The sequence below is a fragment of the Pectinophora gossypiella genome, chromosome 1 (assembly GCF_024362695.1).
Source record: "Pectinophora gossypiella chromosome 1, ilPecGoss1.1, whole genome shotgun sequence".
Classification (NCBI taxonomy): Eukaryota; Metazoa; Arthropoda; class Insecta; order Lepidoptera; family Gelechiidae; genus Pectinophora; species Pectinophora gossypiella.
Genome location: NC_065404.1, coordinates 12,067,421 through 12,091,919, shown reverse-complemented (window position 1 = coordinate 12,091,919; position 24,499 = coordinate 12,067,421). Strand labels below are relative to the sequence as shown.

The 24,499-nt window shown below is 39.4% G+C and overlaps 1 protein-coding gene across 1 annotated transcript in view; it reads right to left on the bottom strand.

Annotated features, from left to right (window-relative positions):
• LOC126368892 (uncharacterized) overlaps positions 1 to 24,499 on the bottom strand; it is a 30,558-nt gene that overhangs the window by 5,670 nt on the left and 389 nt on the right. The window contains exon 2 of the mRNA XM_050013111.1: positions 12,918 to 13,026. Within this exon, the coding sequence (XP_049869068.1) occupies positions 12,918 to 13,026 (109 nt within the window). The remainder of the gene's footprint in view (positions 1 to 12,917; positions 13,027 to 24,499) is intronic.

The window sequence follows — 24,499 nt, the reverse complement described above, 5'->3', positions numbered from 1 at the left end:
GATCGGTGTTAGGACCTATTTTATTCAGTATCTACCTTACAGATCTTAAACATGGTATCATGTCTGATATATCACTCTTTGCAGATGACACGAAAATAACGGGGAATCCACTTATTAGCCATAATATAATCCAAGATGATCTTGATAGAGTAATTGCTTGGACCCGAGATTGGCTAATCACATTAAACGTAGACAAATGCACTGTGTTGCATGTTGGCAGTAACCACCCCACGTTGAGTTACACCATTGACTCAAAACCTCTCGAGTGTGTTAAAAAACAAAATGACCTTGGCATAACGATAACACATAATCTAAAGTGGGACGAACACATTATTGGAATCACTAAGAAGGATAACTCCCTCTTATACATAATTAGAAAAGCTTTTTATCTTAAAGATACGGAATTGTTTCTTAGGCTTTACAAAACTTACTTACGTCAGATGGCTGTTAGAACATGGGTTTCAAATATGGAGACTTTACTATAGGAAGGACATTGCACTACTAGAGAGAGTCCAAAGAAGAGCAACAAAGATGGTGACAGTACTGGCTGGCCGGAGTGGACCTTAGCGGGGGCCGCAGGACTCTCACCTCTGGCTTGCCTTCATTGGCCAGCCAGAGTGGGGCGTTAGAGCTATACGCTCGCAGGGTGGAAGTGAAAGATGCATAAGTCGCGAGTTGGTAAGGCGGGTAAACCGCCTCGCAGAAAGCGGTGTACACCTCTTGACACCCAGAGATGCTCACAACCATGTTGCTGCCTTGCCGTCCAGTCGCGTCGGCTAGATAGGTGGCCCAACCAGTGAGGGACGAGTCACCGCCTGCCCAATATATCTCTGTTATTAACATTGGTCGAGCAGGCGCCATAGTCCCCCATAGCCCCAGTATCCCGGTTCACTAACCCCCAACCCAATAGCCCAGTTCCTTTTGTTCCCATAATCTGCAATAGTCCTACACGAACCAGGGATTGTCTTTGGGTGCACTCCCATAGTGCATACAGGGATAATCGCCGGTTGGTGTCACAACACATTTAGAGTAAATTGTCTTAAGGGGCCTCTACGTGTTGGCTTCGGCCCCACGCACGCCTTCCAAAAGTCCGGGACTCCATGACAGACCCGACCCGAGACATGGAAACGAGATACAAATAATAATAAGATTAAAAATAATTCAATAAAAAATATTTTCCCATGATTCGGGAATTTTTCGGGTGTTTATTTTATTTTCCCATATTTTCCCGATATTTTTTCTTTCCCACCCAATTTTTTCTTTCCCTGCCCATCACTACCTGCGCATAGCTGAAGTTGTAGATACGTTATTATTATTATTGATGACATTGATAAAATTTAATAATTAGTAATTTTTATTTGTTTATTTTAAATATGCGTTCTATGCAGCTTAAAACACAATATGGGACTGAAAAAAATCTATTATTTTTATGAATTTGGCGACAGGAAACTTCACTTGATACCTATCAACTCAAAGAAATACCTAGTATCTGTTCGTAATGCCTACTTTATTGGCGCGCGTTGCCCTTGATCCGTGAGGCTATTCACGTCCGAGTATCCATCAAGACAGATCAAACAAGCCCTAACTCGGAGGTCTTGCGTCCCAGGATCCTTTAATTATGTCTTAGAACCTTCTTGGCCTATGTGGTCCAGTGGTTGAGCGATGGGATGCGGAGGGTCCGGGTTCGTATTCCGGTGGGGACATATCACAAAAATCTGTTTATAAGGCCTTTGGTTGGGACGTTACAGGCTGATCACCTGATTGTCCGAAAGTAAAATGATCCGTGCTTCGGAAGGTACGTTAAGTCGTTGCTCCCGTCTACTAGGTACTTATGTAAGCACGTAGCCGTTACATGAATATTGTACACAGAACAGGATAGGTTTAATTAGTTCTTTACTGATGATTTAACAATGAGATTTAAAACTACGAATAACTTAGTACTTAGTACCTCGGTACGGTACCAACATGTAACAAGAAAAATAAGATCACTCCACTCGGACAATTTTTTTCTTTGAACATGCCGACATTGCCTACGCGGCGGAGTTGCCGAACTATCGATAGGTAGATTATCAATTGTTGAACTTGAAAATTGTCTAAACTATCGAAAGTAGTGATAGTACATTTAGATCGATACTAGCGATAGTACCGATAGGTCTTGCTTTGTAACAATAATGGGTATTGATCTAAAAGATTTATTTATTTTCGATTTTTGTGTAGCGAGGTTTTGGGTAGGTACTTACATACTAAGTTGGTGGATGGTTGACATAGTAGGTAACTAATTACCTAATCTGTGGTGGTTGTGTTAGTTGGTTGTTAGTTATTCTAATGACAACAAAGAATACAATTATTTACTGTTTCAACTGTTTTAGGTAGATAATGGCCCTGATTCCTATGAGTAAATGAATGAATAACCCGGTCGAATCAAAAAGGTATCTCGCTGGTAACTTAATTCTGTCGGTTGTTTTAGATTTCTGCTTAAAATTGACGTGTATTCCATAAATTTTATGCCTGTTGATTATCCGTCCATTTAAGAATAAGAATAAAATAAATTTATAATTTACGATAGACAGAGAAAGAAATAGGATCGGTTCGTAGTGCCTACTTTGTAGGCCGCGCCGCCGCCGCGCCGGCGTGCGGCGCGGGGCGCGCGGAGCGGGGCGTGCGGAGCGGGGCGCGCGGCGCGGTGCGTGTGGCCGTTGACCCGTTCGAGCAGCTGTTGTCTCCATTACATCGAAAATTTTCGATAATTTGTCATTATTGTTTTTTTTATTGAAATTTGGGTTCTATGCAGCTAAAAGCACAATATGGAATTGAAAATAATTAAAAACAAAACTCAAAATTTCATGAATTTTGCGACGGAAAATTCCACTAGATATTAACTCAGAATCATGGTCTGAATCATCCCTTTCAGTATTCGTTACGATGTCACTAACACCCGGTATACTTAAAAAACAACATTCAGGCATTCTTTTCGTCGCCGTGTTCGTAAGCTTGGGATGACAAGGGCCTTTCAACACTCGTAAATTGTACTCATATGTTCAATTTGTAACATGTACGAAAGTCAGAAAGAATGGAATATAAGGACAGTTTGTTATCAGCCTTCCCAAAATGGTGTTACTGTAACTGACGCGTAGATTGTGATGTTGTACCAAACACCAGAACAACGTAACTAGACAGTTCCCGATAAGTTGAAATCTACATAAAACTGTAGACTTATCGGTCTAAGATTTATTAGTAATCAATATTCTAGGTAGATGGCGCCGTCGTCGGCTTAATGACGATACATGGATCGAAGAAATTAGCATGGACAGGAGGAATCGTTTGGTAGCTACCAGGCTCGTCCCAGCTCGACAATAGTTACGGGTTCAAGTCCCGTTCGACTCATATTTTTTTCGATTTAAGTAATTTTCTCTTTGCACGAGCATACCCGAGAGATCGACTCGTTAAGGTCCCATTACAATAGCGACGAACTGCGACTCACTAGGCACAAGGTTACGTGTATGCAATGAATAATAAATTATAATGCAACACTCGCAACAAAATAATCAATAGTAATCTCTGACACAGGCCACACGTTCTAACCTCACGTATCCGGCTGCAACCAATGAAATTAACGTCGGATGAGGCGCGAGACGCCAAGTGCAGCGCTAATTGCTGGTGACCCTCGCGTCCCGCCGTGGCACACACCCCATCACGGTCGTGACATTGACGACTCCTTTACTCGAGTATCAGAGCCGTGCTAAATTGACATAAGGCTGCGCAATATCGAAGACCTCTGTTACATAACACCCCCGACCTTTCCGCTCCAAGTAATGTCGATAACATTTATCACATTCTGGCCATAAAATGTCACCAAAAACAACCAAACATGGTTTCCCCGAGCTATAATTCATTCAGATATAAAGGAATTTCATTGTAAACTGCTCGTCGTCCTCATATTTTAAACTAATGATGTGGCAAACTTATTATTCCTAGAGTTAATTGATTATTCTTGTAAAGTGATCGCATTTAAATGCTTACTTAAATTAATCAAAATATTTTGGTTCATTTTGGTTGGACGCCGAGTAGATTTGGATGGATGTTTGACATTGATCTATTTTTTATTGACTTATTTTCTTGTCTAAATTCTTATATTATGAGTTAATTAAGCATATACTGATATTGGAGGACACATATGACGATTTGTTCAAAATTAAAGAAATTTAAAGAACGTATATCAGTTGTCTGTATAATTTCAAGTTATACCTACTCGTAGCACGGGTTTTGTTGATGGTAGACGCGGTTTGCGGCGTCGTCGAAGCAGGCAGATGAGTCGGTCACGCCTCTCTGAATCTGGGCCAAGGATAGTCCACACCGGATACGCTTTTTGTATTTAGACAGTTAGCAACTTTGTCTAAATTGTTAACTCATTGTTGTCTTCCGTGCACACTTACTGCATAAAACAACAACGGATAGAAAATCTCGTTCAGCGAACAATAGATTCGCTTTCCTGCGTTTTTAGAATACAGATCTTGTGCTTGATTTAAAGGATTCTAATTACATAGTTGTGCAAGTAGCATAATGAGTGTGATCGTAGTGTGAATGCGTTAGAATTCGCACGGCAGCGACGCGGGGCAGTTGCAATCATTCCGGCGCGGGCGCAGACCTTGCGCGGTGACAGACAGATGTGCGATTGTTTGCCCTCCAGGTACGGTAGGTACTCGACTGGATGCTTATTGTAAAAAAAACATCTTGTACATTTTGATGTTGCCATCAGCCAATATGATTGTCCTAGAAGGAATAATTGTAATCTTCTTATTTCGATCATTGTTTGTGAATCTGGATTAACGTGATTTTCACCGAACTATTTACTGTAAATAGTAATATAGTTTAGGATCCCGCCTGTATCAAATATGATCTAGATCAAGCCGAATATAGCCTTTAGTGAAGGCCAATAAAATACTCCACAAGCGCTCTATTAAAGATGAACACGAATAGGATTGGTCTGTTATTGAAAGGCTGAATTATTAAAATGAAGGCTGTCTTGCAAAACTTAGGTCTTATGTTTTTATTATGCTACCAATACAAGCCAGACTTTTAGTATTTAGTAGCTCTAAAACTTTATTAGTAATTTCTAAATATGTTTACAAATTGATAGCAATTAATTAACAAGATTTTCGGAGAAGCAATAAATGAGATTTAAGGTATCGTTGACTGGAATAAACCCTATTTGGTAATCTTAACGCAGATTTAATCAAGTGAAAAAAGTTGCGCCACGATGATGGGATCACGAGTCTGCATTCCAGTCGGAAAGCTCGCGCGTCGCTCGCGGCGGCGGCGGCGCGCGCGCAGTGATGAAAGCTGCACTCGACCGCTTATTGTCCATTGGTATTAAACGACCTCAGCTGACGAAACCACACCATCGCACATCGACACCAGCCGGCTACACTCGAGGTTACCCGATGATATTTAAAACCACAACATCAAAACAAATATTTACACGCGACCGCTTTGTTATAAGGAAGATTATTGGAACGCGGAATCTTCTTGTTCCGCATATGGCGCGCGACAAAAATAAGGCTTATTAAATTATTTAGATATAAAACAGCATATAATTACAATAAACCGGCGTCTTCTTTATGAATATGTTAAGGTGGCAACGTCCCGCGACCACGGCGGGCGGCCCTGAGCCCAAACGAGAGGACTGCGCTTACTTATCACAAAATTATTGATTCAGACTTAATGAATCCCCATTAAACGTACAGAAGCACAGTAAGTTGTATCGACTCGTCAAGGCAGCGTTGCAAAAGTCGTAGATAAATAATGTTTGCCAAGATTATGGAATTTATGTTTACAAATGTCTGAGTGCACTGCGGGTTTGCGCGATTCATTTATCTACTCTTATGTATGAGAACTTGTAACATCTTTCAACAAGTATGATTTAGTCAACTTATTTTCTTGGTTCCATAACGAACCTCCAAATAAAGTTTAATTTTAAGCAGTTTATTAGACGTCATTTTTTTGACGTGACTTATTGTAGATTTGCCGCAGATGGTATTGACTACTTGCCTGGGCAAATGGGGAGCGCTGAGGACTCTCACCCGGTACAAAATTTAGGATTACAGGCCTGAGGGTGCCCAGTTGGGCGCGAACCTCGGCTCAGGGCGTCGTCTGAGAGGAAGAATATTTGAAACAATTAATCGACCCTAGGGAGTCGATAGCCATAACCGCTGAATGTATATCTAATGTATCGGGGTTCTGAAGTGTTTGGTGTCGCGAGCTGATTGGCCGCCTCTATGGCAATCTTAATCTTGGAAATAAGTATTGTTAAAGCTAAGTACCTACCTATACAGCGTAGGTAGGTCATTGCCGTCATTATGTATGTTGTGAATGGGTCTGATAAGTCGCTACCAAATAAAATAAACACACGTATATCTATCAGTCATGGCCATGAGTTCACCTCTGAACTCCAGCTCTTTTGAAATCCATTGACATTACGCTCGTAACCCGGGAGACTTGTGAATAATAATAATTTATGCATATACTGTCAATGGGCCATCGTAATTTTATTTCCTAGTCATGCACGACTATTTTGGAATTTCGTGATGAGTTCACACAGTAGGATTTCTTATTATTTTTACCTATTTCTTAATTCGAAGAACATCAGTAAATCGGGAACTTGATCATATCGTATCATATTTACCTAATAAAAATATGGGCAGTTTTCTTCCGTTAATTGTAGCTTTTAGGAGGTCTTTACCGCGTTTGAGGATTATAGGTGATAGATAGCTTAACAAAGATAATATATAATGTATAATCTGTAGATATACTTATCGCAAAAATTACAACGAAAATTTTAAATGCATGGTAATAATTTAAATGCGTCTTCTATATACAAACAAAACAGACAACAGCTCTTCGGTAGCCAAATTCACAGATGTGACATTTCGCAATGGCGAAATAGTTCTAGTTAAAACAATAATCATTGTTATGTCTCATATGTGTTTGTTTCAGTCGAATTGGTTTTTACTGTAATGGCTGAATGTAAAACTGTAGAAATAAAATAAATAAAACAAGGTATAAGTACATACAATTGCTTACTCATAGTCAAAGCTAAGTAGGCCTATGGAGCTGTTTGTTTACTTTGATGTAATTATGTAAAGCTTTAAGAGTCTGCTTGCATTATGTATGATTTTGTAATTAAGTAAGCATCGTACTTGATCGCCGGTTTTGTTCTTTGTCTATCCATTTGTAATTATATAATTAGTATGAGTAGTAGGTAACTGTAGGTGTTGTGTCACAGCAAACAGATGTTATGATTCTTCTTTAAAAGGTATACCTAGCTCTTGTGTAGGAGGTAAGTAGGTAGGTATAGTATAATATGGTACATTAATGCAGCATTTTTTGTTATGGTAATAATAATAATATAATATAATTTCTTTATTAGCATAAAGATTTGTACAGGTGTGCGCTTAAGTACCTACATAGAAAGTGTACAAATTATTTGTTGAACTCTGATCTCCAAACTAAGCTTATAGGCCTGTGTCTTGGGGATCAGCGTTCGGCCAGGCAAAGATTGAACTGGTTGAGCTTATATGATTAGTTAGGGCAACACATCTTATGCAAAAGGTATTAATAATATAAAGATATATAAGAGGCTAGAAGACCGACACGCACTGGACAGAGGGCCTTAAAACACGTATTCGCTGAAATATTCGTTTTACATTTGTCTCATTCATTCAGAGAAGTGGTCAGGACCCCAGTGGGAAATCTGTGCTTCTTTTATCGTGTATGACGTGGATTACCAACCTTTTCTACCATTGTCATATAATCAGAGAGGAAAATAAAACTATGGAAGTTCCACGCTTATCTATCACTCGTGTCGTCGTATCGTAGAAGTCGGCTAGTAAGGAATTATGCCTTTGGTAACCTGTCACTTATTCCACTTTACAAATAAAAAATAAACCAGGGATGAACGTGGTTTTATCTATTTGACAGCCAAGCAAAGTTCAGTCGAATTGTATAATTATTGGATTCAATTTTGCTTGCTTACTTAAACCCACGTTCATCCCTGGTTTATTTTTTATTTGTAAGGTGGATAGAGTTCGTGGGGTCTAGGGTATTAATATTAAGCCGGATATGTGGCAAATCTACAATAAGACACGTCAATTTTAGGAATATATAATAGTTTATTTGTTTCCACAAAACTACTAGTTCTGCCCATGCTAAAAAGGATTCCGGGCTTGACCTTTGCATAATATATTTCTATGTAGTATCTAACCAACTTAGCAAATAGATTGTTACATTCAATCCTCTATTTCCTATTTTCTCCTAGCTGTGATTGTTCTTGCGGTTTAAACGAAACTCCGTATTATCATGAATGAATGATGGACGACACGGAAATGTTAAAATAAACGACAATGTAAATAACTAAGTGCGCTTACAGACAAGCTACGATAGTGTCGACGACGTCGTCGACAGTCGTCGCGGCATATCGACGACGTTGTCGACAGTAGTCGCGGCATATCAACGACATCGTCGAAAGTGGTCGCGGCATATCGACGACGTCGTCGACAGTGGTTGCGGCATATCGACGACGTCGTCGACAGTAGTCGCGGCATATCGACGACATCGTCGACACCATCGTTCGTCTGTAAGCGCCCTAATGTCAACGTCTTTGACTAATTTTAAATTTAAATTGTATTGTATGTTAAATTATTATATAATATTTTTTAATTAAATGCAACTGAATATATTCAAATTACCTCACTATATGACCATAAATCACGTTATATATTTTGTTATGAAGTATTTAGATTTTTTATAGTCTCTATTATTCTTATTCCATAAATTAGGGAAAAATTAACCAAAATTAGATAGAACCTTACAAAAAAGTAAAAAAAAATATAATCTATCTTAAAACCTTTGAGGTAAAGCTGTGCGCAAAAAAATCGTATCTCAGATTGACAGTGTTCGAAAGATCTGAGCCTGAGATTATGAATTGTCATTCAATTCGTGAGAATCGGCTTGCAGTGGACAAAAACGAAAGCCTACAAAACATAATATATATCGCTAAGATTATACTCATACAAACATCAGACTCAGGCCATTACTATATACACAGCTATAAACCATCAGATGACAAGTTGCAGGCACTTCGGACTTTACGACATGTCAGGGATAGCAAGCAATATGCATTTTCAGTTTTTTTTTCTATTTCAAGCAAGGTTTCATCAAGACTATATATTGATAAAGAAAACTTACAATAAACTGCACTTTACTTTGTATTTTTACGTCTGTTCTGTTATATATATAAAGTAATTATGCTTGTCTAGTCGATTATACATAGGTTTCCGGTTTTTTCCGCGAGTTACGTGAACGACTCTCATTTTCGTTTGTGCTCATTCGATTCACACAGTTAAATCATCTGTTAGTCATAGCCGTATTTAAATAGTTTTTGACTTAAGTGCAGTAAAAAACATAGTAAGTCATGAGGTATTTTGAGTCATATCCAGTCCGTGTTTTAATAAGCGTAGTAGTTTAGAGTCAAGCTACGGGATCTCCGTGGTTCCTTCGCAATGAATATCTGTACTTTGACCTAGGTTTGCCAACCAATGGCGGAAATTAGCTTCAAAACGAGTTTCGATTTCGATTCTGCTCCGCACCACCCAAATCCTCTGGTAGTTGCGGCTTTCGCATACATAACGCTTATGGACAGTACAGAAAAGTATCGGCGCCCAAAGGACGTTATATACGATGCCGACGACTCGATTACTCTAGCTAGAGATGTGGCCAATCAGCTCACAACAACAAATGCTTCAGGACCCCGATACCGACCTCGCCGGCCTTGACCGAAGATTTCCCTCAATCGGCGCTCACCGCTATCGACCCGCTAGGGTCGATTAATTCTTTCAAATATGATCCCCTCAGACGATGCCCTGCGCCGAGGTTCGCGCCCAACTGGGCTTCAGACCTGTTGTCTTATGTGTAGCGGGTGAGAGCCCTCGGCGCTCCCCATTTGTCCGGCCAAGTAGGTAGTTATTGCCATCTGCGGCAAGTCTACAATAAGTCAAAAAAGAAGCTGATCTAGCCTCATGAATTATGAGATTAAAAAAATCTTAAATAATATTTTTGATAGTTACCTAACATTATAATAATTTTATTAAAGTCTTTTAAGATGTACCTAATTACATATAATATAAAGTCACGCTCCCGTACTGTCTAATGGGAGATAGAACCACAAGTAATCACTATTGACAAGAACTCCTAAGGCAGAGCTATCTACGATAAAAAAAATATATTAGTAAAGTTTTTAGTAAGTACAAATATTATTTGCCTCGGTAGAGAAGGAAAGCGGTGTCATATACACGCGTAGCGCGGACGGCGGGGTGAGGCTAGACCAGGGTAGGGGGAGGGGAGGTCGTCCTCCGGCGCGACCCTGACCTTGAGAGGGCAACGACCCCGCAGCTTTTCCATACCTATAAGCTAGATACAAGTAGGTATATTGTACAACTTTGAAATAGTTTAGAAGATGATCGTAACTCGTAACGGATGTCGTATTATCAACATGTTTTGAAATGTAGGTAGGTAGTACGTTTCTTTACCTGAGGTGATGATTTTTTCTTGATATTGGGAGAATATTTATTTTAATCGAAATACTCATCTCACGTTTTTTTTTGTATATATCTAGTGAGTTTAAAACAATTAGCATTCGGTCAGAGATTAGCAGAGATCATGTTTTTAGAGTTTAATCATCATCAGCCCATTAACGTCCCCACTGCTGGGGCACGGGCCTTCCCTGTGGATGGATAGGGAGATCGGGCCTTAAACCATCACTCGGGCCTAGTACGGATTGATGGTTATTAACGACTGCTAATGCAGCCGGGACCAACGCCTTAACGTGCCTTCCGAAGCACGGAGGAGCTCGAGATGAAAGCTTTTTTTGTGGTCACCTATCCTATGACCGGCCTTTCTGAAAGTTGCTTAACTTCAACAATCGCAGACCGAGCGCGTTTACCTCTGCGCCATCGAGCTCTTTAGAATTTAATATGCCGAGAAAAAATATAGATACATTTTATACAACAAATTTTTCGAAGTTTACCTAATGGAGACAAATTGTTTGAATATTTTTATATTTAAATATACACACAACCTTGCTAACGTCAAAATGTTTATTCTAGTAATCATTAAAGTTCACCTCTCCTTATTTAATTAATTAATTAATCAACTGATTTGAACTTAAAAATGTTATTTATAGGTACTTATTACTAAAATTTAAAAGGTATCGACTTTAAGAATATTTTTATATTCAATTATGTATCTTTGAAGTTCAATTAAGATTAATTTAAGCTAATAAATAACGCATCAAAATCACTACAAACTTCTGTTCAAGGGAATTCTAAAAAGCATATTATTATTAAGTTGTCTTTGATCAGGTACCTCTTCCCTTCCACTTCTCCTCTTTGGTTCTCTGCCCATCCTATTAGGCATTATAGGCGTGAGTTTATAAATATGTAAATAGGCTTGTGATCATGTAAGAAAATAATGAAAATCAACTGGCAGCCATTTTAGGTATCTACCAATTTGTGTAGTGGCGCAGCGGTAAAACGCGCTCGGTCTGCGATTGTTGAAGTTAAGCAACTTTCGCAAAGGCCGGTCATAGGATGGGTGACCACAAAAAAAAAGTTTTCATATCGAGCTCCTCCGTGCTTCGGAAGGCACGTTAAGCCGTTGGTCCCGGCTGCATTAGCAGTCGTTAATAACCACCAATCTGCACTGGGCCCGCGTGGTGGTTTAAGGCCCGATCTCCCTATCCATCCATAGGGAAGGCCCGTGCCCCAGCAGTGGGGACGTTAATGGGCTGGTGATGATGATCCATAGTATTACCACAACGCAAGTTACCTAATTAATCAATTTCTACATATCCAGGACAGCATAATACGTCCTTTGCTAGAATCAGCTAAATCCAGTTAAACTGCCAAAAGTTTTTTTTTATTCAAAACGATAAACTATTGCCATTAATTATAGCATTTTTACTTATTCCGAATTAGATATAGTTTTCTATAATTGCTTGACGACACTTCGATAAACCTGTTTTTGAGAAAACCTGCTAGATTCCGAATATATTTATCTTATTAAAAAGAATACGATCAATAAGTAGTGGTCCCTAGAGACTAAGAAATCTTGTTTTGTCTACCAGTTCAATATATATTTTTTAATTTATTTACATAATAACCTTCGTCCGGTCGTTTCCCTATCAAATAATAACGATGAAAACTAAAGAAATTGATTCTGGATTTTGTTATAGGTACGATAAGCTGCAAAAGTCCAATCAGTTTATGCAAAGTAATAGATTAACTGGTTGCACTTAGGGCCTCCTGGTTACATGTCGTTTCTGTAATAGACCAAAAACACCTACGTAAACGAAATTTCAGGTTCATAATTTCACCACTGTTTACAAATAATTCGGTGGGCTCAGTGACTGAACTTTTGCTCTTTGATTGTACCTACCTTCTAGATTTTAACTATTTTTTTACTGTCACTAAATTTTATTAAATATGGGGATCTAACGAAATCCTCTCACGTGTTTTATATTTACGCAGTAAATCAATAATATACTTAGATGCAAAAAATTAACGAAACATTTCGAGAAAAGGAGGCGTCCTGCCCTTGCGCTTCGCTTTACTCGTCTTGGCGGAGGCACTACCGTGCCCCCAGATAGGTAGATAAGCATTCACTGACAAATAATCGACTAACAATCCTACCACATTCCCTTTCAGTTATTTGGACCGTATTAAGTAATGTGAGCAGCAAGTATGAGCGATATTACTTTCTTAAGACCCCCAATCATCGATTGCCTCACGTATTACAAAGGGACGTAGCTGGTTTCCCTTTTCTGTATTCAGTATTCCGATGACTATGTAAGAAAAAATACTCACGGTTTGCACATTTCTGTGGGTTGGGCAGGGATAGGAAGCGGCCGGGCTTCTGCGCGCTCGCAAGCGCGGCGAGCACCGCCGCACACGCCACCACCAACCACGCCTGCATCTGCAACGAAATAACATACCACATTAATTCACATATATATTCAGGCTCTAAATGGAGAGCTGGCATAAGAAGTTCGTGAGAGTCTCTTCTTCTTTGTCCTCGCCACTCCCCGTTACGCGGGTTCGGCTTTGTCAATCCTGCGGCGCCAGGTATCTCCCTGGCAAGCATCGTCTTCTTTAAGACTAGCGTCTTCATATCCCTCTGGACATTGATCAATCAAGGATAAAACAATTTAAATCTTCCCCTCTTTCTAGCAACCATGGAAAGGAGTTTTCCACTACTACTTTTACGTCCGTGACATGTCTGTAGTTAAATATATTTTCCCGCCCCTGGAATGTTCTGTTATCTGTACCCCTGACAATGTTTATGCAAAATTTCGCGATGATCGTATGACTAGTTGAAGGCGTAACAGCGTAACAAAGCAGTGTAGCGTAGTGCTTCGAAGATCGAACTTTCTTAGCGTTACCAGGTGAATAGGGGACATAAAAAAAATGAGGTTGGCTTTTACTGCTCCTTTTGCTTTTGGGCAGCCGAATTAACATCGAAGTTATTGTTGTTACGGAACATCATAAAGATCTTTCCCTCTTTGAACCGAAACTAAGTAATACAAATGAATGAATTTCATAATAAACCTTTGCTAACATCCAATTAAACGCAACAAGAAAGCAAAGCTAATAATCCTAAAAATGTTTCATAGTAAGATGTTGGTAAAGCGGATTTATTGAGTGTTTGAGAGGGATATCCTTGTGTCGGAGGATCATGATTTAGCTTAATAGCCCCCGTCGTGCGGCCCTGTCTGACCCGCGACACGTGTTGCGTGATGTCGGTATGTGTAGACACAGTAGAGTCATAAGCAATAACATGTGTCCACTTTAGAACCGTATCGCGCTATAACATTTAGTAAGACTTACAGTTCAATTTGTCAAAAAGTTAATGTGACACGGTACTAAAGTGTACATATACCAATCCTAGTGACCGTACATCCTCGTACAAGATACATTATAAACCATAGTGCAAACAATCCCTATTAATCTAAAGGAACTGCCTACTGGATCTACCTACTCCACTCCAATCTCATCAGTCATCCCGTGATCATGGCACTTGCAACAGTGTCGAAATATCGGAAGTCTCATATCCCTATTTCAAACGCGGTAAGAACCCGTTATTATGCGTTTTAATTAATCTAGGGAATGCCAAGAAGAGAATATGCTACAACTTTTGGTATTGACGACCTAAGGACCGGTAGATTAAGTACGTCTACCGAAGTACCTACCTATATATTATAGTTAATTGCTTACCACTTATTTAGTGCATCACGTTCATATGACTTAGTCGACATCTACGACAGGCCTTAGATGATATAACCAGTAAAGAAAACTCTTCTCGTCCCCGACGAGGAATGGTACGGTGAATCATTCAAAAGACTATTAGTTTAGTTTCCCAATGACAGTTGATATTTAAAGATTACATCAACTAGATTAGTGTAGAGAATGTTGAAAAACTCTTAATACCTGCCGCATTGCACGCTATAATTTGCGAACGGAAATATAACCGCTGTCAGTGCTAAGTGGTTTACATAGCTGAGACGACTGGGACAGGATACTTTGCGTAAGCGAGTCTTGTGACGAAAATGTCTTACTCGGGACTAGGTCGGTGCCAATCCACCGCGTGAGCGAATGAATCTATTAGGGTCCTCCAAATGCCAGCTCGGGGTTAATAGATATTTAATAGCAACAGATAATCCAGCGAATGATGAGCAGGATGCAATCGCGGCGCTCTCACGAGTGCCTCCACTCCACTCAACAGTCGTGCGCTGGTGGCGCAACACATCACGTCGAGTTAATTAAAAACTCAATATATCCCACAAATTTGAAGCCCTTTCGAAGCCCTTCAAATTTTATGTGATTTGGCAATTCTGTGTTATAATAGCGAATACACAATTAAGCTTTAACCACTAAGCAATAAAGACATCGTTACGCCACATTATTATGATACGACTATAAAATATTTTTCATGATATGCATGCAATACGAAGGTTTGTCACTCACGGGCGTGGGAGTGATAGACTGGGCCGCGGTCTGACCGCAGCCGCAGCTACGTAATGTTGGGTAATTTATCCTTTTTTGGAAAACTCGATTAGCAATTATTGGTCCAATACTTAAATATCGGCCATGTATTATGCGACTACATAAGCATCATAATCGCTAGCTAATATCGGTAAGTATGTCAAATAAATACGCACAGAAGGTATGCGGAGTCGTTTGCCTATGAGTGATGTCACTGGCATGTAAGTGACAAGCGAAAATAAACGATACGATTGTTTTTACGACGGTCAGTGCCGTAAGTTAGGCTGGAGGCACATTGGTCAACCTGTGTTGTTCATGTTACGTAAGGCCGCGTGTGAGGAGCGCGCCGGCCGGCCGCCGCCCCACGATCGTTACTCGACTGTGTAAAGAGACATTTCGACTAAAAAAGAGTAAAAACTATGTCACACGAAACCGCATTCAGAGATAACAGGCCCTTCATAAACGAGTATTTTTTGCGCGCGACATTTCTGTTTAATCATTATCCTGCAGTGAGTCGTGTCATGGAGCTAAGTTCGTGTCCCTCGCCAAAAAACTGACTATGGGATTATCTGAGGATAAACATGAGCATCCGTAAGCGTCGATGAAGTAAAAACGTGTGTATGAGCGATGTCGTGAAGCTTGCTAATGCTACCCGGAAGCGGGCGGTCGCCAGGCGGAGGATCACGCACTAGCCGTAGTCACCAACCGCGACCTTGACACGCTTGTACTGATCTTAACTGATGTAATGACCGTAAGCGGATAATTGCGATCCCACCTCATCAATAAAGCATAAGGAGCACGTCATCGCGAACACTTTAAGGCAACGATGCTTGTGCGCTCAGGGCTGGTGTTTTAATACCAACCGTGACCGTGCTTCCTCCACCATACATGGATATTTGTCCAAAGTCTCTTTAGTTCCGTTTCTAGCTAGTTTATCTATCATAAATCATTCACACGTTACCAAACAATGAAAAGTTCAATGTACCTAATTTTATCTTTTCGCCCTTTCCCTTTCAAGCGATTGTGCAGCTGCTGTCGGAAGCACATCAGTTAGCGATAAAAGCTGTAGACTGCGAAATGTTCACTTGTTTCCCTTTTTACGTGCACCGCAATAGGTTCACACCACGTTCATTGCATTTAAAATGTTAGCGCGTAGACAATGCGTGTAACCGTGCTAGTTACACGAGTTCAATGGTATTCTTCGCGGATCTGTGTGCCAATCGCAAATTTAGTGCGGGTCTCTGTCTAATTTAAACAATGTGTTTCCACGAGGGTTTCGCAAGCGGCCGAGGCCGGGTCCGCGGGGTCGGTCACGATCCTCGCCAGCACGACTCGATGCTGCACCGCGCAGCCGCGCCGCGCCGCACTCCTGCGCCGAACGCTACACTACCCTAACGTCACGCCGCCTTCATTAAGTCTAGATCAAAATATTTGGCATTGCGTAAATTTATTACAACTTAATATCCTCGATCATAGCCGTAACTTGTACTCGTAATATGCTATTGTTTTAAGTTAAGTAACTTAAAATTGATTAAATATTCAATTGATCACTATTGATTCATTGCAATAACTGGTAATGTTTTGCAAAGAAATGCGTGTGTAGTCAATGCAAACAAGCTATATTTAGGCTCGGGTGTTTCGTAAGTAATAAAATAAAAGCGAAAGCTTGTTGTGGCCGTATGTTGTTTGTATTTCAGTCACGTGGCGACAGCATTCAAACGTTGCAGTTGAATTCGTCATTTATTGAGTGTGAGTTCGTCAATGTAATACTTATGAAAGTTAAAATGACGATGGAAATTATCTATACTTAGTGTTTTATTTAACTAGTAAATAAAATTATTTTTAGGATATCAAACTAGGATACTCTTGATTTTGGTTGGAAGATTATCTGTTGCATCAATAATTTCTGCTTAGGTTACGTAAGCGGATTCCGGATGAAACAGGATAAACGCTGTGTGGATTTATAAGGAAGATGAATTACTTAAACTATGATTGGCTTATATGATTATGTGTAAGTTAGTAGTCATTACATGAGCCATGTCAGGAGCCTTTTGGCGGCTAAATAGAACCCTGACACCAGGGTAGATGGGGTTAGTAAACTACCTCACAACCCACGATAGAAGAAGAAGAATGAATGTCCTATCTATCTATCTATTCAGCCTGTATCCACCCACTGCTGGGTATACTATAGACCTCCTCTCTTTCACACCATCCTCAAATCAAATCGAATGACCATACATAAAATTCCAAATGATTACTTACAAGAATTTCAACAAAATATCTGTTTGACGCACAGTTTAGCTGTAGCTTGGCCATCTAAAAGGTTACACGAAATTACGATTTAATCGTCGCCTCAGCTTCCTATGAAGAAGCCTTCCTCAAGTTCAGTGTCATTAATATCAACTAACGTGAACAGGATGTTCATAATTTGAGTATATTTTTCACGTGATTTTAAGGTTTAAGATACTTTATATTCATATGAGTAGTTTTAAACAACATTGGAATTGGACTAATTGAAATACAAAAAAAAATATTAAAGAAAAAAGACTTGTGCATCGAACGCATGCTAAAAGAAGAGAGGTAAGGGTTCGTACTTAAACCAAGTGAGAGCCTTCTGCGCTCCCCATTTGTCTGGCCAAGGAGTAATAGATAATAGTCACCTCAAAAAAAATTACAAGATAATTTACGGTGGTTTGTTTACCTAACTTGACATTAATCCGAAGGGAAAAACCAATCCAATTACATGTCGACGAAAATTTTAGAATTTGAACATTTTCAAACAACCAATTTGTGACTAATAATATTTTGTGTAGCACCCTGTATTTGTGGCGTGATGTACGGAACCTCCAATTATTTGCTCTCGGAGACCTCGGAGTCACATCCTAAGCGGACCTTGCCATCTGCTAAATGAATATTTAAATAAACACTACAGATACATTATTCTTGTAACAGTTATATCACTTCTAGGATTAAGTTTACTACTTGAGCAAAATGACGAATCTACACACTACATAAATTCCTGACAGTGGTCGCTAATGAAGAAAAATTTAAGCCACTTATAATACTCCAAAAAACACTTTAGTTAACCCCACCGACTTAGCCGACGATTTCCCTCACTCAGGGATTATCGCTATAGGCATACTGGGGTCGATTAATTCTTTCAAAAAAAATTCCTCTCAGACGACGCTCTGAGCACCCTCAAGACCCTCAAGCGTGTTGTCTTTATTTGAGTTTTCAGGGAGACCCCTCAGTTAAAAACGTTATAAAAAAAGAAACTCCAAAATGAATCTAATTTGACGAACCGTATGGGGCCATCCCTGTAATAGGTATTTACCTAAAGTGGCGGCGGTACGGCTCACCACCTATCTATAGAATATCTATGCTATAATGTTGGTCTATCAGAAAGCACGGCGAGGTGTGGGTACTTAGTTCATCTCGCGATGCATGTACCTCTGACTACCCCAATTGGGATATAGTCGTGAGCTTAAGTTGATGCCAGGTAATCAGCCCATCGCTCGTATACCTAATCATCCATAATGTTGAAATGGACGCAATCAGTTTGTTTTGCCGACGGCTTAACTAAGGAAGTTAACACCTTCACTGTGTAGGAACCACATATGAGGCAATCAATTTGAAACTCACAGGTGCGTGTCCCATATGTGGGGCACACTTTTTCCTGGCATAGCGTCTATGTACAAAATTTCCAATGTGTTTGTTGAAAAATAACATTGCACGTGAGAGGTTGATGTCTAATTTTCAGTTAGTGAACGTGTTAATTATATCCCACACAAACCAATTTTGTATTTACGTTACTAATAACTTCATAAAAGTGCGGTAGCTCAGACGACCATAAATCGATAAATTTCCATTTACATCTTTATTGAGGTAAAAAAGGTGTCGTAAAACCTTTCAAACTCACTTTATAAAACACGTAAGGAATGAATAAACTTCAAATTACGAACTCATCTCTGAAGTCCGCGGAGGTCCGTGTTCCTTTATGATGTAGATGTTTAATCGAGATAAATTAGCCAAGAGAGGCTTTTATATGTGAGGAAAGCTTCGGCAACGTCGAGTAATCATCGTCACTTGCAAAACCAAATTATCTAAGCAAACATATAACATAAGTTCACGACTATATCTCAATTGGGGTAGGCAGAGGTACATCCATCGCAAGATGAATAAAGTACCCATGCCTCAACGAGCTTTCTGTTAGACCAACATGTATGATAATTCAAAGCAGCTGATTAGACCTTTTTCTAAGAAATTATCATCAAAAATCCTTACTCTCACTAGGGGGCAGGTTAGGTTGTTGATACTGCTATGCAGCTGTGAGGCTCTCATACATAGTAGAAGCCGTACACTTGGGGGCCACATAATGGACCCCCAGGAAGTCATGGAGCTTTCTCCCAAAAAGACGTTGGATCTATTCGAACGGATCGGTCTAGAGGAGGATATTTAAATGTAGGGATTTAGGGTCACAATAGATCTGTCAAGGTCGCAGTGACCCCGCGGGCTGCATTCGGTCCGGCCCTCACAACTTTCAAATAATAACATGTATGATAGATTAGATATTATATGGAAATTCTATAGATAGGTGGTGAGCCGTATCGCCGTCAATAATGGTTGAGCCAACTGTGATAGAAAAACTAAGCAAAAACATGCGCATTTACTAAGTCCAACTTTGGGTCGGTCCACAAATTGACGTCGTCTCCTTCTTATCGTGTGGGTTATGAGATGGATTACCAACCTCATCAACCCAACCCAATTTACGTCGTGATGCGTTACGATACCGATTTCTGTCAAATTGTGCACCGACCGCCGTGAGTTTACGTTACGTTACGACGTCGTGACATGCAGATGTGGTCCTTTGTCCAGCCAAGTAGAGAATTCACACGAGGTGAATGTGTCTTCTAACTTGATGGACCATTTCATAGGAGATGCGGTGATCACTTTGGAACTTCGTATCAAAAGTGGCTGCAAGCTATCTTCTAGTTACTTATGACTCTGTTCACCCCATTACGGATTACCGGCGTGAATTTACGTATATAAGTATAATATAAAATTAAAAAAACACATTCTAATCCAGTAGCTAAAGTACCATACAAAAGACATCAACGCGCTCAATTAAACTTTTAGTAAGTACCAGTTATTTCCGGCTATTATTAAGTAAGTAACTTATTATCGTTAACAAAAAACTCGGATTATTAACATCCTGCTAATTGTCATCGCAACAACCGGGCACGCTAACTCATACACGGATCCTCGAAGATGATCAGCGTAAAAACATAATGACAATCGTATATATTCATGAGCCAGAATGTCGTTTCGCTATAAAACATCTTTGTAGTAGCCTTGAACTGTTGCGCAACTCTGACATTTTGTAGACATCAAGTGTAGGTATTGTCAGTGTCCGCGAGTGTCTTGTGTGCCTTTCGAAAACGGGCACCCGATTTGTTACGACAGGGAGATAAGCATCGCCGAAGATATGATCGGGTTGTCGAAGTAATTCGCGGGCGGTTGCCCAAGTCGTCCTTCGGCACGTGGCCCCGCGCCGACAGTAATTACTTGACACCGAATAGAACATTGTGTACCTCGTGGGACTGTCTTTTTGCCGATGAAAACGGAGCCTAATGAGCTATGATTGAGTGCCGATATAGGCAGCGGCAATTTATTGCGATAGTGAATACGCCCTCCAACTTGTATTACTCGCGGTAAGCTCTCGGCTCATTAGATCCGACTGCGAAATAATCGAATATCCATTTGTATGCCGCTGAAATGTTAGCGCCATTGAATTATGATTGCGTGTCATCAGACACTGGCAAGGTTGTAGGCCTACTTAATGGTTGTAACTAAACATTAGTCAGCTGAGTTTGATGAGCTTTATTACCTTTGATAGGCTCGCACACTTTTACGTGGGACTAAAACATACCTGACGAGGAGTGGGGGTGTATGTCTATATACTGTACACCTCTGATTACCCCTTCGGGGAGACACGTATGATTCTATGTTATGTTTTGTTAGCTGCTAAACTGAAGACATTAACCGAAATGTCGCTGTATTTAAAACAAATGAATTATAATTGAAGTAACGGCCTATGTTTTCCAGTGGTTGAGCGTTGTGCTCACGATCCGGAGGTCCTGGGTTCGAATCCCGGTGGGGACATGTCACAAAGATCACTTTGTGATCTCTAGTTTGGTTAGGACATTACAGGCTGATCATCTTATTGTCCGAAAGAAAGTAAGACGATCCGTGCTTCAAAAGGCGCGTTAAGTTGGTCCCGGTTACTTCTTATTGATGTAAGTACGTAGTCGTTACATGAGTCATGTCAGGGGCTTTTGGCGGCTCAATAGTAACCCTGACACCAGGGTTGATAAGGTTGGTAATCCACCTCAACCCACACGATTTTGAGGTTTGTAACGAACGTTCATTGTGAAAATCAGCTTGATGTGGTAAAAGCTTTGTTGACGATAGTCTTAACTAAAATAGGTTATATCGAACTACATTCTAATAATTTTAAAAATAAAAGCTATAACTATAACTCTCGTTTAAAAATATACGTTTATTGGGCCACAAAATTACTTGTCAATGTACGTATCTATCACCATCTCCTATATAATTATGTACTTAATTAAATTATATTTATTTATTTATTTATTAGAGATGTGTGTCAGGATCAAAGCAAATGGAATTCCATAGTCTCTGCTTACCCCGTTGAGAAATAGGCGTGAGTTTATGTATGTTTGTATGAAAGTATATTTTTAAATGTAAGTAGAGCGGTTATAACGTGACATAACCACACTACACAGGAAATAAAAAATACAATACAAAAGAAAATTATAATTCTAATGCATATCACAAATTATGCGCATGCGCATATTATAACACACCAACGGAAGTTTTCTCACGCTAAATGCTTACCGGGGATAGCAGTCAAAATGAAACTACTAATGAAAAAAGAAGGCGCACAAGTTACTTAATTGATGCTATTATATATTTATTTATATTTTCTATGATTAATATGAATAATGACTATAACAAAATAGATTTAAAAAAAAGACCAAAAAAGGAACCTGAACTTGATGGGCAAACCAATTAAATCTAAAAGTACACAATCTTTCAATTTTTACATTTTTCCTTGCCTTGGTTGTCTAGAAGAAATCGGTTTAAGCGATAAGGCTGCCGTTTGCCATGTACTTAGTTAAGAGTCTTTTTGTAATTATTTCTTTTTTATTTCGGTACAATAAAGTGTATTTGTATTGACATCATCATCAGCCCATTAACGTCCCCACTGCTGGGGCACGGGCCTTCCCTATGGATGGATAGGGAGATCGGGCCTTAAACCACCACGCGGGCCCAGTGCGGAGTGCGTATTTGTATTGTATTAAATCTAAAAGCTTTAAAGCCTTGATTTATGTGGATACTTAGTTAATCTTGCGATGGATGCACCTCTGACTACCCCGATTGGATATACTGAGCTTACGTTATGTTTGTTTTTAACTAAACCAAAACTCGAAGCAGTAACATTTAAATAAAGCAAGTCATAGAACGAAACATAGTAAGTGCGTCTTGTCAGCAGCTAAGACAACTACAGCCCGCGGTTTTCCTGTGACACAGATACATAATGCAGGCAGATGCGCCGGCGCCGAAGGTTGTTACGTATGTTTGTCATAGGGACAAAGCGCGCGTAACACAGGTGCTTGGCAGCCGTGGGTTTTTGACAAGTAGATACCTAACTAGTCTATACATGTCAGTTTGTACTAGCGAACTTATGGACGTAGCAACACGCCTGGATACAGGCCTATGCCTACCCCTATGGGTAGGCAGTGTAATAGTATATCCATTCCTCGCCAGCTATGTTTAAGTGCCGTATAATAGGGGGAAAGGCTATTAGGCCCTTAGCCGGACACTAATCGTAATAACTTATGGACGAAGCTAGAAAATGGAAGATTACAGGTGGCGAAATAGTTTTTTTATGATTGTAAGGTTTAATAGTTGACGACAAATAGCGAGTGTTCCAGTATACAGGTGGCCAGTTACAAATATTCTGAATTTAAGAATGATTATTTAATACTTATAGGTTCGCACTGTAACTCATATATAATGTTGGAATGTCTATGTATAAATACCTACCGTAATAGAATCGTGAAAAATAAATATAATAAACTGTTAGGAAGCTTATAGTTTTAGCAAACTCAATAAATAACACGCATAATTAGTAGAGCAGTCTCCTTATTTAGGTACCCAGTTTTTAATGTCAGGTAGAGTCGGTGTTACCGACACAAAAATAAACCTTATTAAAAATATTTTCTTATATAAGAAGTAGCTAACTGGTTTTTAAAATTTTTTCTTTATTCAAATTATTTATAAGCTCGGATCTTTTACATTCAAAAATTACATAGCGCGAATTACCGTTTTCACTCGAGTTTTTTGATGACAGTTTTATTTCTAGAATTTGAATACAAATGCTCTATAATGCAAAACCTGATTTTAAATCCGAAAATTAAATGTTTGTCATTGATACAATAAATGTCACAACTTCGCAAGCGAACTAAAAGTATTTTGAAACAAGTATAAGTATTCTACTACGAGTATATTTCATTAGTCCAAAAATGCACATAATAGTGTAATAAAATTACTTCATACGAGAAGTTAATACCTTATTCGCATTTCTGCGAAAGATAAGTTATAAAACAGATTGCTTAATTGCTAACTCACACGTTCGTTTTATATTTAAGCTCAAAAGATTAATATGGGGATAATTACTATTTTAAATTGCAATTAAACTTCAAGGGGTTATGTCCATAATTATGGAGTGTATGTAATATGTATTTGCAATTATAGATCCATCAAAATCTCTCCAGTTTGACACTCGTGACACTTTCAATTATGCACTAAGTACGGCCAAGAACTGGTTTTTACCACCATCAAGTGACAGCTATTGGATTACTCAACTCAGTTTTAACTTTTAATCACTCCAAATATTTTAAAAGTCTAACTAGTATATTTTTTGTCTATCTTACTGACCTTCACGTGTGTGACCATTTCGTAAATGAGTTGAATGAATTCGCTGGCATATCTCACTGGACGTGTTCGATTGATGACTTGGATTTTGTAATTGAAAGCAAGCTTGGAAGTTTATAATAGAAGTTTACTGTTTGAGAGTATTCGTGAATGGGTAAAGGTTAAATTATAAATTGCAGGCTACCACCCGAGCTGAAGGCACGTGATGAAACGCCATAGAAAAGGGCTCTCAGTCATAATCTGAGAATCAACGATGTCGCAACCGCGTCTTGACACACATAGGCTGCTCGCAGTATCGCGCGGCCAACAGGACACACGTACACAAATATTTTTCTATCACACACTCAACCCTAAGCCAGACTACACAGAGCCTAAATCACCGGCTC